We start from the raw sequence: 26,827 nt of genomic DNA on the forward strand, positions 1-26,827 counted from the left end.
CATGTGCCCAGCTCGGTTCAGGGCAAGGCTACGTGGCCTCGTTTCTATCCGGTGACTTCCCAGGAAGGACAGGAGTGAGGCCCGGCAGGACAGCCACTGAGGAAGTGCTCGGGCCCTGCCTGGAGGGAGGGGGGTCTGGTAGTTTTTCACTTCACAGCTTTGGAAGTGGGAAACCATTCAGGTGTCCAGACGGAAGAGGGTGACGGAAGAGGGGTGGCTGTCCCCCGCTCACCGGGGCTGAGCCAGCGAGAGCCCACAAGCTCAGGCTGGGCACACACACCAGTTGCTTCGCCTTTGGAAAGCCCGAGGTGGAGGGGCGTGGCAACTGGGACCGGTGCGCGTGCGTCCCTTCCCTCCAGCGTAGTGTCCTGGAGTGGGCTGGCCCGGCTTTCCAGGGCAGTGGTCTGTGGATGTGGAGCCGTGTAGGTGAGGGCCTCACCCAGGGGGCTTGCACTGCCAAGGGCTGACCGTTTAGCAGAAATGAACAAAGGACTTAAAATTGGAAAAGAGCACCCAGGTTCAGGGTCAAGTTTCGTACTTAATTCACACACCCGAGGTTCAGCACTCCTGGCTGAGTGCACGGGGAACGCCCTCCAGCAGGGTGACCAGGCTGTGGGCAGGAAGCCCCTTCCTCCATATGCCAAGGCCGACAGGGGTGCTCACTTGCCAGGGACACAGGCCCTCAGAGGTGGAGACAGGAGCCCCCATACGCGCACTTGACCTGCCACTGGGAGAGGAGTGGGAAGGGCTGGCCATCCATACCCAGCCATGACCAGACGAGCCAGGACAGAGTGACCCTTAAACGAAGTGTCATGATTTCTGATAAGTACTAACGAAGGACAGCATCTCTGGCCATATCTGTGTTTCACGTACTTCGCCCTTTTAACATGAAACTTCCCATTGAAAAGCCATCAGCCCTTCTCCACAGCATCCAGGTCTTCGTCTGCCTGGGACACGGGTCAGGGACGTGGAGGTGCTGTGGGCAGCGAGGGCCAGGGACGCACCGCGTGACGGAGGGGAGACCATGTGGGGGGCAGGTCAGGTCTGAACAGACGGGGCCTGCTGGGAGGCCCCCAGGGCTGCGGTGCTCCTAGGGACGCGTGTGCACACGCACACGCACGCACTGCATGCACAGGCTGGGCGGGCCGTGAGCTCCGTGAGCCATCCGCCCTCGTCATGGGCTTCTCCTCGAGACTTCAGGAGTGCCCAGCGGGGGTGCAGCGTGCCCCGCAGGGACCCTCGTCACATCATTCCTGAGCTCCCTGGGCTAGACGCAGCACACACCAAGGTCTCAACTTCCTCAGTGTCTTTTCTGGTGGCCTCTTGGGCACTGGGCAGAGGGGCCCTGGTTCAGGGGCCCACAGACCAGGCTGGATCAGGCCAGCTGTCTGAGAAGCCAGAGCCAGAGGGCGCATCTGCCCTCTGGGAGGCCTGAGTCCTGGGGCAGGCAGGGCCTGGCAGGACAGGACGCCAGCTCTGCGCTTTGTCCAGACTGCTGTACGGCCGGCCCGCAGGGGGCAGCTTGGCCAAGGTGTGGCCTGTGCCTGGGGGGGGCGGGGCTCTGACGTGGAGCGGTTCAACTGTGAACATGCGATGTTAAGGAGAAGAGGTGACGTTTCCTAAGTACAAGTGCACCATCGTGTGCTTCTTCCTGACAGGTGAACGTGTATGTGCTGGGCAAGACGTTCCTCCTCCTGGCGCGAGAGCTGTGCATCAACGCACCGGCAATAGGTACGGCCGGGACGCTGGGCGCAGCAGCAGTGCCAGCGCTTGGGATGGGGCGGGGGGCTGTGTGCAAGTGTGAGGACGCACGGGGGTAAGAAACGTGTCCTGCGAAGCTGCCAGGAGCCCAGTGCGTGGCGGTTATTTCTGATTTAAAACCAGAATGCTGAGGTCAGTCCCCAGCTGGTGTGGACAAGGGTGTGGACCAAGGGAACTGCGTGATGCTCTGCGTGGGGACCCGTGTGTCCACCGCTTGAGGAATACACCTGGCAGCCAGCTGCCTCGGGGAAGGCAGGAGCTGGGCGCAGATGGAACGGCCGGGCCTGTGTTAGAGCTTTCCTGGGAGGATGGTTTTCAGTCTGCCTGGGGAGGCTGCCCCTTCCTGTGCCTGTCAGCGTCCAGAAATGCATTTCCTCGTAGTGAGGAGGCAGCAGGCAGGGGCTGTGCTCCTGGGCCACCCCCATGATGGTGCCCTGGGGCTGGGAAGCCCAGTCCAGCAGGGAGGATCACAGACAAGCTCCCAGCCACGCCCTCTCCTCCCAAGAGGCCACATCCCTGTGCTGACTGAAGCTGTCCCTTCCTCTGGGGGTCAGGCCAAAGTTTTCCAGAAACAAAGCAACTGCCCAGGGAGTGTGCAGTAGGGAGGAGAGCCTGCTTTACCCTGCAGCGCCCCCACCCCCACCCGCTCCCCTCGAATCCGCATCCCAGACATACAGTAGGGCTTTTTCTCAGCAGCTAGCACTCTTTACCAAGCATTCTAGCCGCAGCCCTGGGAAGCGAGCCTGCCCCGATGGTGGAGGTCTGGCCTGCCGGTACAGGGCAGACGGGGACACGGGTTTCCTGGGCCATGGCTTGCTTCTGACCTGGGCAGCCTTGTTCAGGATGGAGGTTTTCTGCGCTGCTGGGGAGACACTAGGCCCAGTGGGTGAGAACTCGGGTGTCCTGCAGGCACTTATCTACACTTAGTTCTCCCTTTATTACAACTTTATTATGAAAATCCACTTAAAGAGGTAAACTAATTTTAAGTGACTTTCCCGATTTTGGATCTGAAGGGAAGGTCTTAGGTTAAGCTCAGAACCCCTTAGAATGGAATCCAGGAGTCTGGGAGGAACGGTCCAGCCCCTAAAGCAGGCGGTGTGGGCACCCCTGGCAGGGTCTCGGCCTGCTGTGTGCCCCCAGATCAGCCCTTCACCTGAAACGTGCACTCCAGCGTGCAGGAGACACCTGTGAGGCCCAGCCACCAGGGTTCAGAAACCGAGGCTCTGGCCGTATAGAAACGGTCGATTTCCCAGCTCTGCTAGCTGACTGTGTACACAGTGTGCGAAGCCCATCAGCTGCGGCCCCCCCCACACCCCTCAGGCGTAGAAGATGAGCTCGGGGATCTGCCCACCCTGGACGCCGGTCCCGTTGGTGCTATCTGAGGAGCACTGGAACTGGAAGGTCACCTTCCCACACTGCACCTCTGTCATGCCCTCCTGCCCGAAGTAGCTGAGCTCACTGCCATCCAGGACGGCGCTGGCCGTGTAGAAGGTGTCCTGCTCCACCTGCACGGGCTGTTCAAACCACACCGAGAAGGTGCTGCTGGAGCCGTCCGAGACGAACCTGGTCAGGTTTTGGGCCAGGACCACCCCCAGCCGCTTGAGTTCAATCTTCACGCTGTACTCGGCTTTTCCAGAGCTGGACCCGTACAGGCCCAGCCCCGCCACAAACACCCGTCTGTCCACAGCAAACTGGATGCTGTCGCAGCGCCCACGGTAGCGCCACTGGTTGCTGCGATAGGCGGAAGACTGGAAGCGGTGGCACCTCTGCGGGGCGAGGCCCTTCCTCTTGGTCAGCGGGAAGGCCAGCAGGGGCTTGTTGGCCGCCGTGTACCACAGGAAGATGTTGTGCGTCTCCTCCAGCGTCAGGATGTCCGACTGGGCGGCGCCATTGGCAAACTCCTCCAGGGTCATGGTTGGGATGCGGACCAGATAGAGCGCTGGCCCCAAAACATGCCTCTTGTTGCGCGGGGTGAGCGGCAGGCCTTGCCTCCTGCACTCCGCCTCGGCCCAGTTCAGGACGGCCTCAAACACCACTGCCTCCTTGGTGTTCAGGGCCTCCCGCGTCACGATGATTTCCAGTGTCTGCCAGTCAATCTCACAGAAGCCCTCGGACCTGAGGGCCATCTCAGCCTGCGCGTCGATGACCTCCCAGCAGCGCTGGGTCAGCTCGGGCTCCTCAAACAGCCGGCTCTGGGACAGCAGGACACAGGCGTTTTTGGCTTCCAGACTTGTCTCCAGAAAGTTGACACAGGCTTTTGCTAACGCGGGGACAATGTACTTCTTGGCAGCGTAGAGCGTGGCCAGCACTGTGTCGGCTTCCAGGTCAATCTCATCACTGTACATGTACCTAGGCAGGGCGGGGACATGTCACAGGCCGTGTGGGGCACGCCGGGCACCCAGGGCCTGGGGCTGGAGCCCTGCAGTCCCTGTGGACTTCCGCTCCAGGATGCTGGCGGGGGGCAACCAGGCAGAGAGGACCCACCCCATCCTTGCAGCTAGTGGAGCCGACTTACTTTAGCAAGATGAGGAAAGCCGCAGGCTCCACGTCGGGGATGTGGATTTCCGACTTAACTTCTGCCAGATCTCCATAAAACATGGCATAAAAGACTGAGCTGCCGACAGCCAGGACGTACTGTGGGTGAAAGAGCTGCCCTGAGCCTTGGGCCCTCCCTACCCCCAGCAGCTGCCACACCCAGGGAAGAGACAGTGCGCACTCAGGAGGTGGCCTGCCGCCTTTGAGAGCTGCAAGGGCCAAGCCTCTACCAACCTTGTGGGCAGGCACTCTCCGGGCCCCGCCTGGGGGGCCCACAATGAAGTGCACGTCGGCCATGAGCTCGTTGTTGAACATCAGCGCGTTCCTGTAAAGGGGAAAGGCACACAGCTGGGGCTGGGCTGGCGCGGGCAGGGCCACGGCGGGGGGCGCGGTCACGGTCGGGCGCGGCCCGGGCTCACCTCTCGCGCAGGGTCGGGTGGAAGGACTGCCAGTTGGGGCTCTCCAAGTTGTTGTTGTCGGGCGCAGGCGGCGGGGGCGGGGGCGGCAGCGGGGGGGGCGGCGGGACGCTGGGCGGGCCCTTCCTGCCCGCCGCGGAGGCGGAGGCGGCGGCGGCGTTGCTGTTGGCGATGTCCGTGGCGGTGGCGGCCGCGGCCCCGGCAGGCGCGTACAGCTCCGCGGCCATCTTCGCGGGCAGGGCGGCCTCCGCGCGCGGGGGCGGCGCGCCGTGCGCCCTCGCGCAGCGCCGGGGCCTCGGGGGCGGCTCCGCGAGCACGAGGAGCGCGGTCAGGCACTGCGCCACCCGGCCGTGCAGGCAGGCCAGGGGCAGCAGCATGGGGCCGCGGCGGGCGGGCGCTGCTCCCTCGCCCGGCCGCCTGCTGCCGGGCCGCAGGGGGCGCCGTCCCGCCTGCGCGTCAGGCCGCGTCACGGCGCCCGGGCCCGCCCCCGCATGACGTGTGTGCCCGTGGGCCCGCCCCTGCGGGCGGTGCGGGCGATGAGGGCGTGCGGGGCGCTGGGCGGAGCCGGGCTGCGGTGTGGCGGGCGGGGCGGGCTTGGGCCGGTGGCTGTGTTTGCCCAGTTACTCGGCCCCGCCACGTCCCACGCGGTGTCCCGCAGGGGCTGAGAGCTGTGGGCTGAGAGCAGGGCCCAGGGTGTCGTGCGCGGCCCGTTTCCTGGGGCCGCCCTGACCTCACCCACCAGCGGGCGAGCTGTGTCATGGTGGGGTGATCTGCATTTCCACCGTGGTCAGGGACTTCCAGCACCTCGTCACGTGCCGGTTGGCTTTCTCTGTGTCTTTGGAGAAACGACTATTCAAGTCCTTTGCCCACTTTCTAATTGGGTTTTTGTCGTTAGCGAGTTATAGAAAACGTTAAGCCCTTATTAGACACGTGATTTGAAAATACCCAGGGTGCCAAAAAAAGGTATACACACGACTTGTATTCATCATTTGTTGCTGGTATACATTGAGTTCTACAATTTTAATACAGTTTTTTCCTTTCTTAAAATGTGTCTACATTTTTTTGGCACCTTCTGTATATTCTCCCATTAATAAATGTGCCTTTTCACTCTTGTTTCCTTTGCTACAGCTAAGTTTTTACGGTTGGTGTATCCCATTTGTCTATTTTTGCTTTTGTTGCCTGTGATTTGGTGTCACATCCAGAAACCATTGCCCACACCAATGCTAGGCAGCTTTCCCCTAAGATTTCTTCTGGGAGTTTTATAGTTTCATGTCTTACAGTTACCTCTTTACTCCATTTTGAGTTAGTTTCTGTATATGATACAAGGTAAGAGTCCGTCTTCAGTCTCTTGCTTGTGACTGTCCAGTTTTCCAGTCCCATTTGTTGAAGATGTGCCCTTCCCCCTTCTGCCGTCTGGCGGGAGGCACTGACGGTGTGTGACAGTTTGTTCCCGGACCCTCTCCTGTCCCCCGGGTCTCTATCTGTCCTTATACCAGTACCCCACTGTCTTGCTTTTTGTCTTTCAGAACTTTTTTCCTGGTGGTGGTAATTTATTTTTCATTACTCTCTTTTGTCTACTTTAAATACTTTAACTTTTAATTTTCTGCTTAATGTTTAGTTTACTATTTTCTCTTTAACAAACCATTTAAGTCTACAAAGTTTCCTAAAAGCAGGTCTTTAGTTTCCTAATAGTTTGCTCGGAGGTGAGGGGATTGTGTTTATCTTTTTTTTGGCTACGTTTTTAGTGTTCTTGTACTTGAGGTCAAAGGGCATGCACGTCCTGTGAGAGTTCTGTTCTCTGGGCCGGTCTGCTCCTGGTGAGGGCTTCTTTGTGCTCTAACATGGTCAGCGTCTGTAACTGTCCCTCAGACTCCGGAGAGACACGATCGCTGTTTACCGGGTATTGAGCTTAAAACTACATTTGTTAGGTCCAGCCTGTGGGGACGAGGCCCAGCTCCTGCACGCAGTCTTTCTTCCTCTAATCACTTTGTTAATTTGAGAGAACTGTGTCCACGGCTCACATTAGAGTGCTTAGAAATCTGTTTCCAGCACTTTTGCTGTGCTTAGTTCTTGCTGTATTTCCTTGTGTCTGTGTTACCTTCTTTAAGGTGGTTGTTCCCTTAAAATGTTCCCCTTGGCCCCTTTCACTGTTCTCTTGCCTTGAATCTCAAGGCTGCTATGGCTTCGCTGCTGTCTTCTGCCCTGGGTGACCCTGTTTGTCCCCGCAGAGCTTTTTCTCCTTTGCATTTTTGCCTCTGTGTGTGTGTGTGTGTGTGTGTGTGTCTTGTAAATAGTGGCATATCCTGGATTTAGCCTTTTTATCCAAGCTGATGAAAGACTCTCACTTAGGTCACGTGATCTGAATTTGTGGGTTGTTGCTTTCTCCCTTAGCTTTCTTCTTCCCTTCCCCCATTGAAATGCCCCAGTCCCTCCAACCATCACCCTAGTCTCCTGGTGTATTTCTCTTGAAACTTTTACCTGTATTTTTATTATTTATTTATTTTAAAAAATTTTTATTGGGGAGCAGTGTGTTTTTCCAGGACCCATCAGTCGTTGTCCTTCAATCTAGTTGTGGAGGGCGCAGCTCAGCTCCAAGTCCAGTCGTGGTTTTCAGTCTTAGCTGCAGGGGGCGCAGCCACCATCCCTTGCAGGAATTGGACTGGCAACTTGTTGAGAGCTCGCGCTCTAACCACCTGAGCCATCCGGCCGCCCCCAGTATTTTTAAACTTACATTTTTCTGTTTTAAGAACTAATCAGTGTCAAAGTTCCAGCTCAACCAGGGTGAGCTCTTTTAATGTGCTTTTAATCCCTAGTTCTGATGGTTTATGATTAATAAGAAATAGAAATCTTAAGAAATATATAATTTTTAAAACATATCTGTTTTCTCCCAATAACATCTTTTTTAGCAACCAAATCACCAAAAAGGACTCCAAACCAGTGCAAAAACAAAACTCTCAGGGTGGTAGTGGGCTGTAGCTCCAGATTGCCCAGGCTCAAACCTGAGCCTGCCCCGTGGTGGCCACGTGGCCGTGGGCACCGTGTGGTCTCTGTGCTGTCTGCTCATCTGGAAAGGGGATAAGAGGTAGCAGCTGCCCGTGTTGGGGGCTGGGCTGGACGGATGTTCGGCTCTTGATGGTGTATCAGCCGAGAGGCACTGCTTGCTGGTCAGTGCAGGGGAGTGCCACCTGGGTGCATGCGGTCCCTTGAGGACCCATGCTGCTTCAGTGGCTGGTGCCAATCTCTGTGGCCTCAGAAACCTTCCCTGGTCCCTTTATGTGAGCCACGGCTGTCGGATCTCCCAGGGCGTCCGGGGCCAGAGCTCAGTCCCATAAGCCCTATAGATGCTGGGAGGCAGGGAGAAGCGGTCAGGTCGTGGCGCAGAGGCAGGGTGCCTGGCGCTGGCACATAGCGGGCGTCCCGTCACCTGCTCCTGTTGGGGGTTTAATGAGCTCACTGGTCCCCTGCTGTGCCTGCCAGGGTCTCCCAGTCTGCCTCCGCCACTCCGCCATCTGCCAGTGCATGTGGCTCCCCCCAGTGCCCCCCCACAGGGCTCAGCCCCAGCGGCCCCTCTTGAGCGAGGCTTTGCTAGAGGATCCTATCCAAAGGTCTCGCCCCGATGTTCTCCGTCATAGAGCCTGCCACAGAGCCTGCATGGCTCCTGCGTGGCGCTTGTGGCAGTGCCAGGAATCAGCTGAGTTCCATGAGTGACTCAGTAGCGCTGGCGGCCCCAGAGGCTGGGAGCTCCATAAAGCCTCCTAGGCCAGAGCCTGGGGGGCACGCAGGGGTCCTTCCTGGGCAGGCTGGCTTTCCCTTAGGAAGCAGTAGGCACTTACTCGTATGTAAAGAGATGAGGCATGTGCCCATAGACAAAAGGGCAGAAGACGGAAGCTGATATTTCAAACAAGAGTAAATGCAGCAAATAAATCTGTGAAAAGTACGCTCGACCTCACTTCTCACCCACGAAATGCCAAATGAAGCAGCAAAGTATTGTGTGTGGGTCTGCATGCCCAACCCGCGCGCGGAACTCGCACTGCCCAGAGCCCCACGTTGCCTGCAGCAGCCGCCCCGCCGGGGTGTGCACTGAGGGCTGCCAGCTGAGGGTCAGGGAGGCTGCGAGTCTCGGGCAGGAGGACCCCCGGGAGCCTGTGCAGTGGAATGACGCCCTGTGGGCGGCTGTGCTGGCCGACGGTGAGGCTGCTCCTGCCCAGGGCCCGCACTGAGGCGCGTGTCACCACAGACCCCTGCCTGTACATCCCACGCTTCGCCCACCTGCTGGAGTTCGGCGACAGGAACCACGAGGTGTCCATGACGGCCCTGAGGCTCCTGCAGAGGATGAAGAGGGACTGGATGCATACGGGCCGGCGTCCCTCAGGCCTCTGTGGGGCAGGTAGGGGTCTTGGCGTCGGGTGGCCTTGCTGCTGGGGTGGGGGTGGGTGGGGGTTCCAGAGCCACCTCCCTCCTCCACCTGCTCCCCCACAGCACTAGCGGAGGGGCAGGACCCTTAGATACTGAGGGGACCCTGGGCTTGACTGCTGGGGCATGGTCATGTGGCCAGCCCTCCCCCACACTGAGTCATTACTGCAGAGGGCGCCCTGGCCCCCACGGACAGCTGTGTGGTGTCCCCTCTGGTGGCAGCTGTCCGAACACAGGCTGCTGTGTTCCCAGCACTATCGCTCTGATGGATCCCCTAGACCTGGAACCCTCTCCCAGGAGGCCCTCAGGCTGGCACAGCCCTTGCTCTTCCTCTCGTCCCCTCACCCAGGGCCCTTCTCTCCCGGAACGTGAAGGGCCCGTGTCCCCACTCAGCCACCAGCAGGGTCATCACTGCCCTGGGTCCATCTTCCATCTCAAGGCTTACATCGAGATCTGGTCGCCATGTGCAGTCCACAGGGCCCGCTCCCTTTTCTCCCCGTCCCTGGGATATGTCCTCAGTCATCAGCCAGCCAGCGTTTCCCACACAAGTCACCGCAGAGTGAACTCATCTATTTTGAGGGCTTATGTGAAGTTCTCAGAAAACAACTTTTATTTAACCGCAGAGCATGTGACCAACACTTTTAACATTTTGTAAGGCTGGGCACCGTCACACGCAGAGCAGTGCGTGGGTCTCAGTGTTCTGACGACCACACATACTGGTGCAGCCTCGCCCACAGGGCGGAGAACCCAGCTTCGTCCAGGCAGGGGTCTGGCTGCCCACGGTCCTCAGCCCTCTGAGTGCAGGGTCGGCCTTTGCGTCTCGTGTCCTGCTTCATAACCCCCTGTTGGGTTCCTTTCTAGCACTTCTGGTTGCAGCCAGGATGCACGACTTCCGGAGAACAGTCAAAGAGGTCATCAGCGTGGTCAAGGTGTGCGAGTCCACGTTGCGGAAGAGGTCGGTGGCTGTTGCCTGCGGCCTGAGGGCGGGGCTCCTCCTCCATTGGGCTGGGCCAGGCCTGCGGGTCGGGGCCACCTCCTCGGGTCCTGGCAGGGGCCCTCCCAGGGTCCTTCTGTCTGGGCAGGGCCCTGCACAGCCCCCTGCAGAGGGTCCCAGTCATCCCTCTTGGGGCTGCACTGCCATGTCTGTGATGGTGGCCCCTTTCTTCTACACCTTGTTCCTCTAAGTTGAGGTGGACAGTGGTTTGTAAGGTTGCCCAGGCTCAATGGTCAGGAAGTGGGCACTGAGGGCGGCCTCACCAGCCTTCTGCTCGCTGTGGCCTAAGTGACCTGGGGGAAGCTGAGCTCAGGGAGCCACATGTCCGTGTAACCACGTGACCTGTCAAGGTCCTGCTTTGGGGCACGGAGTGGACGGGTTGCTACAGCTCAGCTCCAGCTGCACCTGCATTGGGAGGGTGACCGGAGGGGCACGGCGCCGCTGGCCGACCCATCGTCCTCCCGAGTTCACCATCAGTCTGCAGCGCTTGGCTGGTTTTCAGCCGACGTCTGTCCTATGGCAGTTTCCAAAGGCAGTTGGAAAATTATGTTTATTCGACTTCTAACGCTCTTGTGAAATTCTTTCATTACACATTTTGAAGATCATACGAAGTCCAGGAAGTTGAGTGAGTTGAGGAAGGTTAGCCTCCAGTCAGGCAGAGCAGGGCACGGCCGCCTGGGCTGCGGGCTCCGCCCCTCCTTCCTGGGCCTGTTCTGAGTCTGTCTGGGGGAGCCATGGGGCTGTGCCCCCAGCTGCGTGTGATTAGGGCACTGGGCCCCTGAGGCTGCTTCGTGCACAGGGTGCTGGTTTAAGGGGCTCTTTCCAGGGGCATAGGCTCTTCCATGTCTGTCTTAGGCTCACGGAATTTGAAGACACGCCCACCAGTCAGCTGACCGTGGACGAGTTTATGAAGATTGACCTGGAGGAGGAGTGTGACCCCCCCTCGTACACAGCCGGGCAGAGGAAGCTGCGTGTGAAGCAGGCGAGCCGCCCCCCCTCCCCTCCCTTTGCCACCAGCAGCTCCTGGGCTCCTGGCAGCCGTTGGCCTGACACTCCACGTTCTTGTTCCAGAACTGGCAGCTTAGTCACAGGGGCTCAAGGGGGTGTGGCGATGGGGCACTGCACAACAGCCTTCTCCCCGGGCTCCCCCTCCGCGGCCTCTACGGTGCCGTGCGCAGGGGGAGTACGCTTCTCTCCAGGGCCCAGCTGCTAATGTTCACCTGGAGAGCCGCGCACGTGTCCCTCTCTGCCAGGGCAGGGGCCCGGCCCACAGCTCAGTCTCCCCCTCCCGGCACCCCAAGGCTGCTGCCTTCACCCCTCATCAGCAGTGAAACAAGTTCGCAGCGAGGCCAACGTCAGCCCCCACTGCGTCAGGGACAGGCCTGCAGGGGCCCTGCATCTGGTCCTGTCACTCAGTGTCCCCATCCTCTTCGTTTTCAGCTTGAACAAGTCCTGTCAAAAAAACTGGAGGAAGTTGAAGGTAACCAGCCATCCTGCCACGCAGATGCCCGGGGTCCTTAGGAAAAGGGATTTTGTGCTTACTTTCTGTTCCTAATTTATTACTGCAGGTGAAATATCCAGCTACCAAGACGCAATTGAGATTGAACTAGAGAACAGCCGGCCCAAGGCCAAGGGAGCCCTGGCCAGCCTGGCGAGAGATGGTGCGCCCGCCACATCCCCAGCCCCGAGCTTGGCTCACCTGTGTGCCCCTCCCACACCCCTTCCACGGCCAAGTGCCCTGCTCACCCCAGCCACCAGTCAGTCGCCTGCTGGCCCCCGTGCCCTGTGCTGTGTCCAGGGGCTCCTAGGACCCGTGTCCCCAAGGCTCCAGCCCTGTCCTGAGCAGCTCCTAGGCGCGCGACCCTTCCTGACTGGTCCTCTGTCCCTTTGCCCTGGGCGGAAGTCACAACCCCTCTGGTTCTTGTTCTCCGATGCAGGCCGGCCCGCCTGCTGCCCGTGGGTGGGGGCTTGGCCCTGGAGACGCGCCCAGGTGTCCCACTGCGGGTCAGGGCGCTGAGGGCTTGAGCGATCCGGGACAGAGCCTTTTGTGCACGTGTGGTCTCCATGTCTCTCTGGGGCTGGCCATGGTTGGGGTGTGCCTCCGCCGTGCACTCTGGCTTGTCAGGACCAGGAGTGCGTGACGCGCGTGTGCCCCTCGAGCTCCTCTGGCAGCTCCTTGTTTCCACGTGATCTCGAGGGTCGTCCTGTGCACCCACCCGGCCCTTGGTCCCTCCGTGGCTTGAGGAAGGGGGCGCCATCCCCCATCCACCCAGGTTGCACTGGCTGTCCTTCCTGTCCCCGTCAGCCGCTGCTGTTGGGGTGACACTGACCTCCACATACGTCAGGAAGCCCATTGCCGCTCTCAGGTGCCTTCAGTTTATCCTGGGGTTTTCCGAGAATGGCAGCCCCACTCAGGCTGCTCGAACCACGTCGCTCAACTTCACAGGGTGCAAAAACGCCACGTGTTCAGTAGAAACCATACTTGGAAGTTTATGTGTGGATGGATTGTGGGGCTAGCCACACACGTGCAGTGCTGTCAGGACACAGGCACAGGTGATGACCCACCCCCTGCAGTGCATGGTGTGCCATGCTCGTGGACGTCACTTCCCACCACGGCCACAAAACCCCTGTCTACATCTTCTGAGTCTGGTGAGAACAGGGCACTTGCCCTTGAGATGGAGTCCAGTCGCCCGCAGTGAGCCGCTGTGTGTTCCCAGCACAGTTAAGGCGGCTCGGCCGCCACCTTCTTAGGTTAGGTGTGTTTGGTGTGTTTCTAACTACAGCATTTTGTTGGGATGCGACCCCATTGTCCATTGAGCTTCTGTGATTGTGTCTTCAATGGGACCATTGCTGCTCCTTACGATTTTTTGGCCCCTAATTTCCGTCCCCAAGTAGTCCATCGCTCGGCCCTTTGGCACCAGGCTATATGGCCTGGCTGCCCCACAAGGTCTCCGGGCTATCCCAGGACACGTGTGGGCTTAGGGCTGAGAGGACACTTTTTCTTGTAAAGTGTTTACTGAGTCATCCTGTCTTGGCACTCGGTGACATCCTGTCTGTAGGGTCTGGAGAGGATGTGGGGCTGTGTTGGGTGGGTGGGTGCGATCCCTCGTCTCCAGGGCACCCTGCCTTGAGCCCGCCTTGGTTCCGGGAGGCCTGTCAGATCTCACACTCCTGTGTCTGTCCTATCCAGCCAGCCACACTTCTTGCACAGAATTGAACCAACTTGTATCTTATGATACTTTCGATTTTATTGTTTCCGTGGGTTTTTTTGTTTCTTATCCTTTCATTTCATGATAGTCCTGTTTCCTGGGCTTTTTTCCTTGGGAGGTTATTGATTTGCGGTTCGTCCAGCTTTGCACTGATTTATAAGTTCTGTTGACTTCCTGTGTGTGGTCCTCCTTCCAGCTTGTCTGCCTGCAGCCCTGCTGGGCGGGCGCTGCTTGCCCGCTGTCAGTCTGGCTCTCTGGGCAGCACACTGGGGCAGGGCAGGGCGCCCCCTGATTGTCGTTTATCTGCAACCCCCTGTTGTGGTGGCAGGTGCTTCCTGTCACTCATTCATCTCAGGTTATGTTCGTGCTTGGGGCTCAGCTGAGTGAGGGATTCAGGCTTCGGGGTGAGGGCCGTTTGTTGTTCGATTGTGCGTTTGTCATCTCGTGACTAGGAGTGTTGCTGGCACAATCCCTCTTTGTCGTCTACCGCACGTCTGGCCTGGTTGTGGGTATAGATACCTGTGGGGCTTGGGGAGGGGCCCCCCGATCTAGTACAGCCCGGGCTCCCTCATCCATGGGGTCATCCTGCTGCCTAACATGTCAGGTTTTCTGACCCTCACTCTGCCCAGTGATGTCTTGTGGACACGGATGGCTGATGTCCGCTGCCCCCCTGTGGCTCCCACGGCTGGCATGTTTTGGGTGCCTGGCGCCCTGGCGGGTCTGAGTGCTGTTCTGATCTGCCTGCCGTCCCCACACGGCAGAGGGTTGGGCTCTGCATTCTGGTCCAGCCTGCAAGCCTTCTCTTCCTGCAATTGAATCCCATTTGTGCGAGGCCTTCTCTGGACCCATCTGGTGTTGTGTTTCGTCTGCCGGTTTTCTGGTGTCATTGCTTTAGTTTTCTGTTTCCGGGCAGCACCTGTGTGCAGCTGCTCGGCATGACAAAAGGTCATGTTTCTCCCACCCCTGCTCACCGGTGCTGTCCCACACTTGTCTCCTCCCATGAGGCCGAGGGGACGTGGCCCCCTTGCACACAGCCTCCAGTTTGGTTGTGCAGACCACATCTACATTGTCAGGGTGACAGGCACTTCGTCCCACCTACCTGGGATGAAGCAGGACTCCCCGTGGGTCGTGGAGTCTCTCCTCAGATGGCCTCCCGAGCCATGGCTCCCACGTTCCCTGTCCTCTGTTCTGCCTCATGAAGCTCTGCGAGGAGGGTAGCTGGGCTGGTGCAGGAAGCAGATGCCCCCAGAGGTGCTGGGGTGTAGGGGACGTGGCCATGGCAGTGGGGAGGAGCCCTCCCGCAGGAGAGGATGTTGCGTGTGTCCAGGATACTGGGCCCTGGCACCCCACAGGCACAGCAGACGGAGACCGCAGCCCTCCTGCTGCTGTGCCCTCCTGTGGGGCTGTCTGGCGACACCCATGATAACGAAGCGGGCTCCACAGTGTGCTTGATGGCACAGAGGGGAAGGGTCATGCACCGATGGGCAGTGTCCCGGCCGGCCTGGGTGAGCACAGCGGGACCTCTGTGGGCTGAGGCGTCCTGGGGCGTGCTGTGCGGCCGGGCAGGACTATGGTTTCATGTGGGGTCCAGCGGGTCGCGGAAGGGCCCAAGCCAAGGAGAGATGTCCAGCTGCGGGTCGGATTACGGGGAGTGGAGGGTCGGGCGAGAGCCGGCTGGGCTTCGGGTGCTGCCGCGCTCGGCCAGCAGGACGGGACTGTGGCTGCGTGTCCAGTGCCTGGGCCCTGGCAGAGAGCCCCTGATGTGTCCAGGGGATTGCCAGCCACACGCGTGTTCTGCTCTCAGAAATCTAATGGGCTTTCCCAGGGAAACATTTGTCAGAGGTGAGCCCGTCACGTGGCATGCAGTGCTAACCGTGACTATTTAAATAATTTTTAAAATGCAGTATAGCATTGGATGGCATTTTATTGACTTTATTGAGGTATCATCGACATGCGACAGTGGTCAAGTTTGAAAGGCAGCACTGGGTGAGCTGTGACACACGTTCACTGTGAAACCCTCACACGATGAGGACGGGGGACACACGTATTGCCCCCAAGTGTCCTCAGGCCTCTGTCATCCGACCCCCCCAGCCCCAGCAACTACTGCGCTGCCTTCTGTCACTAGGAGCTGTTGTGTTTTCTGGAATTCTGCACAGAGGGTCATGTACGTGCACTCTGCTCCCTCCGTCTCCCTGTCACTGCGCCGTCAGCGCCCCGTCCCTTTCTGCACCCACCCCGGTCGGCTGCCCTGCCCTGGGTATAGACGTTTGGGTTGTTCGCAGTTGGGACCGTTGCACACGAACGCTGTGAGCGTTGTCGTCTGAGACTCCACGTGGGCGTTGCCTCCCGTTTCTCTTGGGTGACTGCTGATGTGGCTGCGGGGCTGAGGGAAGGCGTGCGTTTCCGTCTTTAAGAACCATCTGGCCGCTTCCCACGTGGCCGCACCACGTCCACTCCTGCCAGGGTCGGAGAGTCCGTCCTCCCGTGGTGGGGGTGGAGGGGGCTGTCACGGTGGCTTTCCCGGCATCTCCATAGGGGTCTGCTGATGTACGTACTTACCACCCAGACCTCTCTGCTGCAGTCCGTTCACGTCCCTGGCCCCTTTTCTCCTGGCTTCTGTTTCCTCGTTACGGAGTTCTGAGGGTTCTTTGTAGCTTCTGAATACAAGTTCCTCATCAGACTGTGATTTGCAGTAAGTCTGTGCGTTGTCTCAATTTTGATGACATCTGACTTATCAGTGAATTACGGATTCTGCTTTTAATGTTACATCTGAGAAGTTTTGGCCTAACCCAGTCAGAAGCCTTTCCTCCATTGTTTTCTGAAGTTTGTCCTCTGAGCTGTTCGGTTTAGGGCTGTGCCGCATGCTGAGGTGGGCGGAGGCACCCTTTGGCACACGCACACCTCCCGGTGATGTTGGTGGTGCTCTCCGTCCCACTTGTTCGCATAAGTGGGGTGACTGCCTTTTGCAGCTGGGTGGCAGTGTTTCTCTACACAGAAGTGGGCTCTCCCTGGCTAACTGCCTGGCTGATGGGCAGTGTGTGGAATTGTGTCCCCAGGCTCCGTCGAGGACACCACAGCCAGCTTGTTTGGTGAAGAGGACGCCGAGGACGAGGAGCTGGAGGCCGCTGCTAGCCACCTAAACAAGGACTTCTACCGGGAGCTGCTTGGTGGCAGCAGCCTGGAGGCGGCAGGCAGCCCCGACGGGGGCAGCAGGCCCCCTGCCCTAGAGTCCCTGCTCGGCCCCCTACCCACGGCAGCCAGCCTGGGCATCTCAGACTCCATCCGAGAGTGCATCTCCTCCCAGAGCCGGGACCCCAGTGAGTGCCCAGGGCGGGTCAGGCTGGGGCCAGGGGACGGTCCAGCTGTGGGTCGTCCTTCCCTGTCTGGAGGTGGAGGCACTGTTGTCGGGGTGCAGCTTCTAGAAGGTGGGCGACGGCCCTGCCAGCTCCGCTGCAGGGCTGTGTGAGCAGTCAGTGACTAGTGCGTGCTGGCTGACCCCCACGTGCCAGCTGGGCGTCACCATCTCTGGGGCCCTCGTCCACTGGCCCTCTGACTCTGGTCCTGGCCAGAACCCTCCATTTGGTTGGGTTGTTGCCACGTGCCACTTTCTGACCCCCATGTGGCCCAGGACGCATCTGCACAACGGTGTCCTGCAAATCTTAGCTGAGAAGTCATGGCCACTTGTCACCTGTCCCGTGGGGACAGAGACTAGCATCCCCGCCCATCCTTCTGCGTTTGTCTAACCTGGTGCAGAAACCTTGGCTGAGGGCATGGTCCCTGTGGTCAGACATACATCGCTTGCTGAGCTCCAGCGATGACAGCCTCTGAGCAGGGGAACAGCTGCTCCTACCCCACTGGGCAGGGCCTGGGATGCTGGCCGCTCCAGCACCAAGGCGGGTTGTGTTCCATCACATCACTCTGGACAGTAGGCCCTGGACCTCTGCCAGGACCGTCCCCGCCAAGGCCCCTCAGGCTCCACCCCCACTGCAGAACATGGGCCCCATTGCCTCTCCAGGCGCTGAGGGTTTGACCTCTATGTGGAGGGGGTCCCTGTGAGGGGACACCGCTCCAAGAAGCTGTTTAGCTGCCTAGATGTTTGCCACGTGTCCTGTGGGCCAGACACGGCAGTGGGCAGCCGTGTGTCTGTCCTGAGAGTGGTGGTGGTCTAGTGGAGTGAGGGATGGTGACACAGACATAGTCATCAGTTAAGTACGTCAGGTTGTACCAAGAAGGAACCCCGGGTGGGTCCTGCAAAGCGCAGGACAGAGGGCATGTGCAAAGGCTCTGAGGCAGCGGGGACACTGTGACCCTGGAGTAGAAAGAAGCCATTCTGGCTGCAGCTGAGAGATAGAGGCGGGCCCCAGAGAGGCGTGAGGGGTGCGTTGGAGCGCCAGGGGGGCCCTCACGAGGCCTCAGCTGCAGGGTGAGGACGCGGCCAGAGAGCATCCCAGACAGCTGTCTGTGTGTGGGCTGCTACCTCTGGGACTCGGCCGGGGACATCAGGTAATGAAGGGCAGACAGGAGGGGCCACCCTGATTTCCGGGCCGTGCAGATGGTGCTGTTGAGCCAGCTGTGGCAGGAGGAGGGGAGCGGTAGGTTTTGGGCACGCCCTGAGCACAGTCACTGAGGGCTCCCTGAGGCCCCTTCTCCTGGGTTGCTGAGCAGAGAACTGGCTGATCCCCTCCCAATCCAGAAAGCTGCTCTGTGCAGGACACACAGGACTGCCATGGTTTGCTGTGCAGCCCCGTTTAGTGTCCTGCTTCCCCGATGGAGGCCAGGACATCAGCTCATCCCCCGTGCACATGTGGAGAGCAGTGCCAGCCCACCAGGGGCAAGGGGGACACAGGGCTCTGGAAGGCTTTGGCCAGAACCCCGACTCGTGAGCCCAGGTGGTGTCTGCGCATTAACGGAGCTGTGCTTCCCTCTAGAAGACGCTTCCGGGGACGGCGAGCTAGACCTCAGCGGCATCGATGACCTGGAGATCGACAGGGTGAGCACCAAGGCTCTGCGACCTCCTGGGGCTGGCGGGGCGTCGGCTGCCTGGCCTGCACCCGATGGGGTGCCCTGCCATGCACACACCAGTGCCACCTGCCTCGGTCTGGGGTGCGTCTCCAGTCACGGGCCCACTGACCCAGGTGCCCACACACCTCCCGGTCCCTGATCCCAGGGCCATTTGGAGGGGCTCTGAGTGGTTTCTGCAGCGCGCTTGTCTAGCAGTGGGAGGTCTTCCCCTGACTTTCTCGCTCACGGCACCTAAGCCCAACCGTTCGGCCTGCGCTAGCCTCTCACCCTCACCTCACTCTGTTCTCGGGCCTCTGTCCTCTGTCCTCGGGCTGGCCCAGCCCCTGAGCACCGTGGAAATGCAGAGGAGGCAGGCATCCCTTTGGGTCGGAGGTGCACCCCTGACCAGCTCCAGGGGTGGAAAGTGTGTTTGGCCGAGACCCAAGTGTGTCCTCTGGACGTGACTCTGTGCTCTGCCCTAGTACATCCTGAACGAGGCAGAAGCCCGTGTGAAGGCGGAGCTGTGGATGCGAGAGAACGCCGAATACCTGCGGGAGCAGAAGGGTAAGTGCCCAGCCACCGGCCAGGCTCCCTGGCGCACGGGGCCCTCGCTGATCCTGCGCTTGTTGGCCTTGCAGAGAAGGAAGCCAGAATCGCAAAGGAGAAGGAGCTGGGCATCTACAAGGAGCACAAGGTGGGTGCGTTCCGGTGCAGGGGGACCAGCTTTTCCCTCCCCGCGGCGTGAGGGCTCCCGGCGGGGCCACAGCAGGCAGTGGGGCGGTGCCCTGCAGCCTCAGACCCGCGTCCCTGGCCGCCCCTCGGATGGGCGCAGCCTTCAGCTTTGGGGGAGCCCCAGGGTCTGTGCTGAGGGCCCACCCCACCTCTGTGCCCCAGCAAAGCCTGCTTGTCACGCGGCCTCGGTTTTGTTGGCGGCTTAGCTGCTTGGTGTGGCTGGGTGGGGGAACAGCCAGGCCTCTAACTGAGTGAGGGATGGCAACCTGGCATGCAGCAGTTCAAAGCCTGTGCTCCAGAACCTTCCTGGGATTGAGAGGGAAGGAGGCCGGGAGGAGGGGCCGTGGGGCTTGGGCTCAGGGCTTGGCACCCCCCAAACCACGGTGGGGGCTGCTCCTGCAGGTGGTCTGCAGCACCCAACGCCCAGCACAGCACCCCTACCTTCCTGCTGGGTGACATCTCCAGAACACAGGGAGCACCCTGCTCTGTCCCTCCACGTGGCCACAGGCCCAGGATGGTTGGCATTGGCCTGGCGTGCTGCGGGCAGTGTGCAGCCATTGCTGCTCGGTGCCCCCTCTGGCACTGGGCTGGGCTCCCGGCTGGCGGGGGAGGGTGTATGTGGGCGGGGGGCAGGGGAGGGGTCCTTGGCTTCCGTGGCCCGGCTCCCACAGCCTGCTCAGCACCTCGCAGGCCCACAGCGCCGCCTGCAGACACACAGGACGCGTGACTCTTACCTCCTTGCAGCCCAGGAAGTCGTGTAAGCGCCGGGAGCCGATCCAAGCCCGCACGGCCGGGGAGGCCATCGAGAAGATGCTAGAGCACAAACGCATCTCCAGCAAGATAAACTACAGCGTGCTCCGGGGCCTGGACAGCACGGGCACCAGCCGCCCGCAGAGGGAGGGCGCGCCACCCAAGGACAGTGCCGGCCCCAGGAGGCTGCCACGCAGGAAGGTGCTGGCTGGCAGGAGCAGGGGGGACCCCGTGGCCAGCCTGGGGAAAAGGTACCGTGCCGTTGGGTGGGCTGCCGTGGAGGGCCTGGGCCCCGCAGGATCCCCCGTCGGAGTCTGCTCTGCCTCAGAGCCGGTGGGTGGCCATTCTGCAGCCCAGGTCCCCTCTCCGGGGATAGGCAGCCGAGAGCAAACCGCCAACAGGAGCCCCTGGGAGTGGGTGGGGAAGGTGAGAGCAGCGGCCACGTGTGCCACTCCCTACTGAGCTGGTGACAGCCACCACCCTGCGCAGACCGGCCCAGGCAGCTCTCCGAGGGCCCCTACCGTGCCTGAGGCTGGTCGCAGTGCCCCTGGCCATAGGGACGGGGCTGGGCGGCTCAGCTCTGTCATCCACCCAGCCCTGGGCGCTGGGAGCCGCGGGAACTTGCAGTCACCTGGACGGCCACCCACCCCATCCCGTCGTCTGTTGCTACGTATCATTTTTCAGTCGTGATTCACCTGACTAGTGAAGTTCTGATTTGCATTTCTTTCCTCTTAAGTGGGAGTAAACATTTTTCATGGTTTTGTGACACCTTTTCTATAACTTGGCTGCTCTGCTCTGTCATTCCTCGAGTCCCCAAGTCCCTGAGTACCCAGCACAACCTGTCACCATCCAGTTCCAGGGGCCCAGCTGGCCTACCCATTTCTGTTCCCGTGTTCCCCTGATGACAGGCACAGAAACGGGCACTGCGGGTGGTGTGCTCCCCTGGCTCCTGGGACCTGGGAAGTTGTCCTTGTGGAACCCTGGCCTACGGGAGGCCTGCACCCATAACGGGGTATCCGTCCTGCTCAGGCCAGTCAGCCTGCCCTCTGGTGAGGCTGCATGTGGCCCCCACACCGGGGCCTGTGGTATCATGTCTGCAGCGTCCCCACTCTGCTCACCCAGCACACGGGCTGCCCTCCCAGGGCCCCGGGTTCTCTGCCTGTGTAGTGGGGTGGAAAGCGCTGTGGGCGAGCTCCCACCTCGGGAGCCTCTCGGCCATGCAGTTAGCCACCGAGGCTGAGCACTTTGGCAGCGCCCCCTGGTTGGCCACACATCGTCCAGGCCACTGGCTGGCTGGGACCCCACCGGTGGGCTGGGGCTGTGGGTTGAGGGGAGGAGCGTGTCTGCTGAGTGCTCTCAGAGCCCCCCCCCCGAGGCCCAGCTAGCGTGCCCAGTGAGAGATCAGAGATCCTTGTAAGATACGAGGAGACCCTGAGCCCCAGCCCCCGCCATGCCTACTGCCCTCGTCCCACAGCCCCTGACCGGCTGGGCTGGTCCTCACTGGGGAGCTCTGGCTGCATGGGCAGGGCGGGCCGGCATCCCGCCTCTTGGGTTCTGGTGGGTGCACTACCTCCTGGGGCCCTGTAGGAATGGCTCCCTCAGAGTTTGGCCTGCAAACTACAGGCACCAACCGTGGGCTTGCCTGTCTCCCCATCCCTGGGCCACTGGCCGAGACGGTGTGGAAGGTGAGGCCCCGTGACAGCTCTGCCGCCTGCCGCTCAGATCTGTCAGCCAGCATCCGCTGTGACGCCACTGTGTTGGAGGCTGTTACAGCGTCTACTCCCGGTGTCCCCAGGGCTCACTGGCATGCCGCAGCGGGGCCAGGCCTCGGAAGGCCCAGGGCAGCAGGCTGTGCGGGCTGGGTGCACGTGAGTGCAGCTCCCATGGGCAGAGTGTGGCCCCAGCACCTGCCCCCAGCCTGGGGTGGAGGGGTTTCTGGGCCTGGACAGCTCCCACGGGCAGGGTATGGGATCAGAACCTGCCTCCTCTGAGGTGGGGTCCCACCGTCCCCCTGGGGCTGGCCAGCCTTGTCGAGGACATTTGGTGTGGTCTTCTCTTCGTCCCTTGCAAGTGACAGTGTGAAAGTGTACCCTGGCTTTGTGTTTGGAGGGTCTGGGGAGGGAAAGCAGGCCCAGTGGAAGGGGTGCTGTCCACAGAAGTCAGGGTACCCCGTGCTGTGGGACTAGGGGATGGGTGGGTGGACAGACGACCATGGCGCTCAGGCTGGAAGGAGAAGGGTCGACTTGGTCCCTAGGGCGCTAACCCCCCTCTACCCTCCTGTGTTTCCTTGCAGGTTGAGGCCAATGGTGTCCATGCAGCCAGCTAAGAAGGCAGCTGTGGGAGAGGTGCGTTGTGTGGACACAGCCAGAGGCAGGGGCCTCGGGAAGCAGCAGGCTCCAGATAGGGTGTCTGAGGGAAGAGAGGCCGTGACAGGGTGGGGCACCAGCTGCACTGGACCCCCCCGCGTGGAGCGGTGCTTCCTCCAGCCCTGCCCCCAGCCCACCTCCCTGGGCCATCTGGAGAGCCTCTGGGAAGTGAGGCCCCATCCCCTGTCCAGCCCGGTCCCTCCTTGGAAGGTGGCCTTGTCTTGGGGCCGGGCCATCCCTGGCTAAGGCCTGGGGTTTCCCCTCCTTGTCAGGGTCCTCGTGGGTCCCAGGAGACAGGATAGAGAAGCAGGGCCACCTCAGGGTGGCTGCAGGTACAGGCTCGGGGTCACTTCCCGCAGCCTGTCCCAGAGCCTGTCCCCCTCGCTCACTCTCAGTCCCTGCTCCCGAGCCCTCCCACCTTGGGAGCTGAGCCTGCGAGGCCTGTGGCTGTTGTGGTGGAGAGCGGGCCTGTGTTGTACCATGCCGCCGAGGAGGACGGCGAGGACGAGGAGCCCGACGAGGAGGATGGCGAGCCCTGCGTCAGCGCCCTGCAGATGATGGGTGGCGATGGTGAGGGGCTCCCACACGCTCGGGGCTGGCAGAGGCGCCAGGCCCGGCCCAGAGAGCCTGAAGGAGGCCTGTGGCTGCAGCCGGCCTGCTGCACCCTGGAGAGGAGTCTGGCGGACATTCAGCGTCCTGCATGGAGCTGACCCGGCCCTGCCCACTAGGGAGGCCATGGGCGTTGGGCTGGTCAGGAGGGTGGCCGGGCGAGTAGGGCTCCCGCCCACTGTGCAGCGCAGCTCCCACGTCCTGGGTGGGAGCCAGGCCCCCGCTGCCCACATGCCAGCCCCTACAGTCCCCATTGACAATGGTGGGGCCCACGGAGCTGGGGGCACGGGAGGGCCCCTTGGACTCCTTGACCACAGAACGCTCCTCAGCGTCCATGACTGTCCTTGTGCTTTGCAGATTACGGCTGTGATGGTGACGATGACGATGGTTACTGAGGTGTGGCCTCGTAGAGTCATGTCCTGCTGGTGTCCCGCTGGTGTCTTATTGGGGAGCAGACGGGGCCTCTGGGCCCGGAGCCCCAGGCGTGAGCACCGAGACTCTTGGTGACGAGAGGGTGCTGCCCTGCGCTCTCCACAGCCCTCGTCCCACGGCCATGTGTGGCGTCTGTGGCATTTGCTGTGGGGACCACGTTTTGAGCAATGTAAGGCGTGTTTCTCCCCAGCACAGGAGACTGGACCGACGTCTGCATGTGACTGGTCAGACAGGGTCTCGTGGCCCGCGCACCTTCACAGGTGGGACTGCCGTGTCCCTTGTGAGCACAGAGGCGCAGCGCAGTGGGGGGGCAGTCGGGCCCCGCTCTCGGCCCCTCCCCTACTCGCTGTCACAGAAGCACTTATGTCCAGCCCCTCCCTCTGCTGGTCCAGCAGTCCTGTGCCTCCAGCGGCAGTCCCCAGCCAGACCCAGGCCTCCTTGCTGTGGCCTGGGATCACGCGGACCAGAGCCCAGGAGCCCTGGGGCTACCTGAGCCAGGACAGCTGTCATGCTTTGCGTCTGAGCGAACATCCATCCGGTCAGCACCCCAGGGGAAGGCAGGCAGGGTCTCCGAGCCCACCACTTGCTCTGGATGGTCCCTACCCCCTGGACCACCCTGTGGGCCAGGCCTGGTCATCGGAGGCCCAGAGACCACTGTCAGGGCATCGTGGCTCTGGACATGGCCAGGGAGGGCGGGCAGGGGCTTCTGCCCCTCAAGGCCCTGGTCTTGGCTCCACCCCATGCCCCTGAAATGGATGACCATGGTGGCAGAGCCCCCGCACACACTTTTGCAGGGCCCTGCACTCTGTCTCTTGGGACAGGCCGGGCCCCCTCACAGAGTGCAACCGTCTGCAGGTCAGGACTTGGAGGGCATGTGCCTGCACCTGTTGGCCTGCCTCGGCCTTCTGGGAGGCATGTGGGGATGGGTTTTGTGGACCAGAAGGTCCATTACTTGAGCAGAAAGCTTCAGGCTGTGGCCCATGATCCCACATATGGCTCTGTAGTCCAAGGGGGGCTGGGAGACCCCATGTTGGAGGAGGGCCACAGTGGGTGGCTGTGGTCAGGCCCGTCTGGCTGAAGCAGGAGTGAAACCCCAGGACGGGGGGCAGGGAGGAGGGGCCGGTGGGGAGTGGCTGTCCCGTTGAGAGGGTGAGGTGGGGAGCATTCAGCACAGGGTCCTGGGGCAGTGGGGACCTGCACCATGGATGTGGGTGACAGCTGGTGCTGGTGCCACACACACATTAATGAGGGAGCAGGGCCAAAGGTGAGCAGCCAGCAGCTGGCACGGTGGCTCGGCTGTGGTCACCTCTGCAGGCCCCGCATGCACCTCCATCCATGTCTGCTCACTGCCTCCCATCTCGGAGGATGGCCTGTTCCTTAGGCCCAGGGAATTGGGGGTGGCCCCCAGCGCTCATGTGCTGTCTGGACGTCTGCCCTAAAACCGGTCTCTCAGCTGCTGGCCCAGGAGTGGCCCTGGCGGCCAGTCCGGGACACCTCCCCATCTGCAGCTCTGCTGGGTGGGCGGCAGGAGGAGGCAGGGCCCTGGGGTCCCCCGCCCCTTGGTGAGCCGAGCCCTCTGCCTCCACACTGACGTCTCAGGGTCAGGGTCACTGAGGTGCTCTGCTGCGGGGTGGGGGTCAGGCCAGGTGTGGGGGAGTCAGCACCACCAGGGTACACCTGGCAGTGGGCTGTTCGGTACTCTGTCGGGGCAGCTCCATGCTCTGCCGTCCAGTACCCCCGAGCCTGAGGCCTTCCCCAGTCTGAGCAAGCGCCAGTCATCAGGGTTAAGTCACGGGCTCCCCCATGGCTCCTGGCAGGTCTCAGGTGACGCCAGAGGCACAGGAGCTTGAGTGAGCGCTGAAGGCCACCCAGCTGGGAGGTGGCCTCCTTGGTACCTATCCTGACAGCTGCCCTCCTCCTGAGGGTCCAGCTGTACCTGTGCTTGGCAGGAACAGGGCCCTCCTGGACCCAGCAGGGACAGCAGGCTTCCTGGTGAGAGCACACAGCTGTCCCGCCCACTTGTATGTGTCCTCCCATCTGAACACAGTGTGTCCTGACCCACTCCTGGATGCACATGTCCTGTGGGGTGCAGGCACAGGGGCTCCGACAGGACTGGGGCCACACCCCCGGGACAGCCGAGCCCATGCCCGGGGCCTTTGGTTGCTCTAGATGGTCTAGTAGGGCACTGACAGGGCCGGCCCCTTACCCACTCCCCCCAGAAGACGGGGAGGGGACTGGCCCAGGCCCCCTGCTCCAAGCCAGAACTAGGACTACAGGTCACCTTCCTGGCTGGAATGAGCAAAAGGGGGCAGTGCCCACTCACTGCCCCAGGCCCCTCCAGGGCCAAGGGCAGGTCTGAGGCCCCCACCCACTCAGGTGCCCACGCGAGGCTGGACCACATCCTGAGCCTGCCGTGGCAGCCCAGCCCTGGCGTCCTGAGCTAGCAGTGGGAATGGGGGCAGGGGACAGTGGCAGGAGCACCCTTCTGTGTCCACCTCCCAAGAGCTGTGCTCTCTGGATCATGTCTGTATAGTCACTCAGAAAGGTCAGCCTCAGCCCTGCTCGCCCATCCGCTGCCACCAGTCACCAGTGACTGGTGGGTCACACCTGCCTGCTGGGCTTCAGGCATTGCATGTCCTGGGGCCTGGGCCACACCTGGTCAGGCCTCCAGGCAGGCAGTAGGACTGATGGCCACCACTATTCCAAGACCACCGAGGCCTCTGAGAAAGGAATACGTGCCTGTGCCTGGGAGCTCCACCTGAGGCCCTGCCCTGCCCTGCCAGGGTAGGCACTACCCCCACCGGCAAAACCACCACCTGCTGTCACTCCCAGACCACCCCGCCCCTCCGTCTCGCCCTTCTCAGGACCAGGCCAGGGCAACAGTGACACGTGTGCTCCCCTCCCTCCTGCGTCCGCCTTTTGCCCCGTCCTCTCCCAGGTGCCCCAGCCGGCCACCTCTGCTGGAAGAAGCACTGACTGCAGGCTGCATTGTCCTCCAGGCCCTCAGCTGCTCCCTAGTGATGTCCGCTGTGGTAGGCTGGGCTGCTGGCCGTTCTGACCCAGGGCCTTGGCCTGGAGTGAGGGCTGCCCACTCTGCTTTGTTGAGGAACTTGGGCCCTGGCAAGGGTGTGGAGCTCCCCCCTGCCCTGCACCCCCGAGGCTGGAGGCTGCCTTGCAGTGGCTCTGGGGTCACAGCAGGACAAACTCGGATTCACACTTTGGGTTGTGCGTGTACCTGTGGGGGTTGGGTGAGGTACCCAGTGCTGGTCACCTGTGGTGACTGACCATAGCCATGTCAGGAGACACCCAATGGGTCTCCTGCTCTGTCCTGCCCCATGGCCAATTGCCTGCCCACTGGGGCCCAGCCTGGAGGTAGAGGAGCAGACGCTGACCTTCCAGAGGCCCAGACTGGTCCCCACCAGTCTTCCTGTCCAGGCCCCAACCGGGGTCCCTCGCATCCCAGGGACACCCCATTCCATGAATAATAAAAGCCAGGACCCGCAAAGCCGCAGGCATGTGGAGGTCTTCGGCTGGGTCTGGCAATTTTGTTCTTACCACATCAGTCTCTAATGTGTCTTCCTGTCACTAGGGTGTGCACGGCGCTGCCCA

General features: G+C 61.3%; 2 protein-coding genes across 4 annotated transcripts in view; one reads left to right on the forward strand and one right to left on the reverse strand.

Annotated features, from left to right (window-relative positions):
• BRF1 (BRF1 RNA polymerase III transcription initiation factor subunit) overlaps positions 1-25,870 on the forward strand; it is a 48,091-nt gene extending 22,221 nt beyond the window's left edge. Inside the window, exons 5-18 of one of the 3 annotated variants that reach the window (XM_033107201.1) lie at positions 1,659-1,731; positions 8,950-9,099; positions 9,987-10,080; positions 10,975-11,101; positions 11,560-11,599; positions 11,688-11,780; positions 16,385-16,645; positions 18,257-18,318; positions 18,812-18,893; positions 18,968-19,023; positions 19,806-20,062; positions 22,105-22,156; positions 22,573-22,747; positions 23,144-25,870. In XM_033107201.1, the coding sequence (XP_032963092.1) occupies positions 1,659-1,731; positions 8,950-9,099; positions 9,987-10,080; positions 10,975-11,101; positions 11,560-11,599; positions 11,688-11,780; positions 16,385-16,645; positions 18,257-18,318; positions 18,812-18,893; positions 18,968-19,023; positions 19,806-20,062; positions 22,105-22,156; positions 22,573-22,747; positions 23,144-23,181 (1,560 nt within the window). In that variant the 3' untranslated portion in view covers positions 23,182-25,870. The remainder of the gene's footprint in view (positions 1-1,658; positions 1,732-8,949; positions 9,100-9,986; positions 10,081-10,974; positions 11,102-11,559; positions 11,600-11,687; positions 11,781-16,384; positions 16,646-18,256; positions 18,319-18,811; positions 18,894-18,967; positions 19,024-19,805; positions 20,063-22,104; positions 22,157-22,572; positions 22,748-23,143) is intronic. The other 2 variants (XM_033107202.1, XM_033107203.1) reach the window with 2 other exon arrangements.
• Positions 1,757-4,954, reverse strand: BTBD6 (BTB domain containing 6). The gene is made up of 4 exons (XM_033107204.1): positions 4,716-4,954; positions 4,531-4,621; positions 4,277-4,395; positions 1,757-4,110 (listed from the first exon to the last, which is right to left on the reverse strand). Exons 1-4 carry the CDS (start codon positions 4,937-4,939, stop codon positions 3,078-3,080), a joined length of 1,467 nt encoding a protein of 488 aa, XP_032963095.1. The 5' UTR covers positions 4,940-4,954; the 3' UTR covers positions 1,757-3,077.
• Positions 25,871-26,827: the final 957 nt, after the last annotated feature.

This window comes from Rhinolophus ferrumequinum, chromosome 6 (genome assembly GCF_004115265.2).
Source record: "Rhinolophus ferrumequinum isolate MPI-CBG mRhiFer1 chromosome 6, mRhiFer1_v1.p, whole genome shotgun sequence".
Taxonomy (NCBI): Eukaryota; Metazoa; Chordata; class Mammalia; order Chiroptera; family Rhinolophidae; genus Rhinolophus; species Rhinolophus ferrumequinum.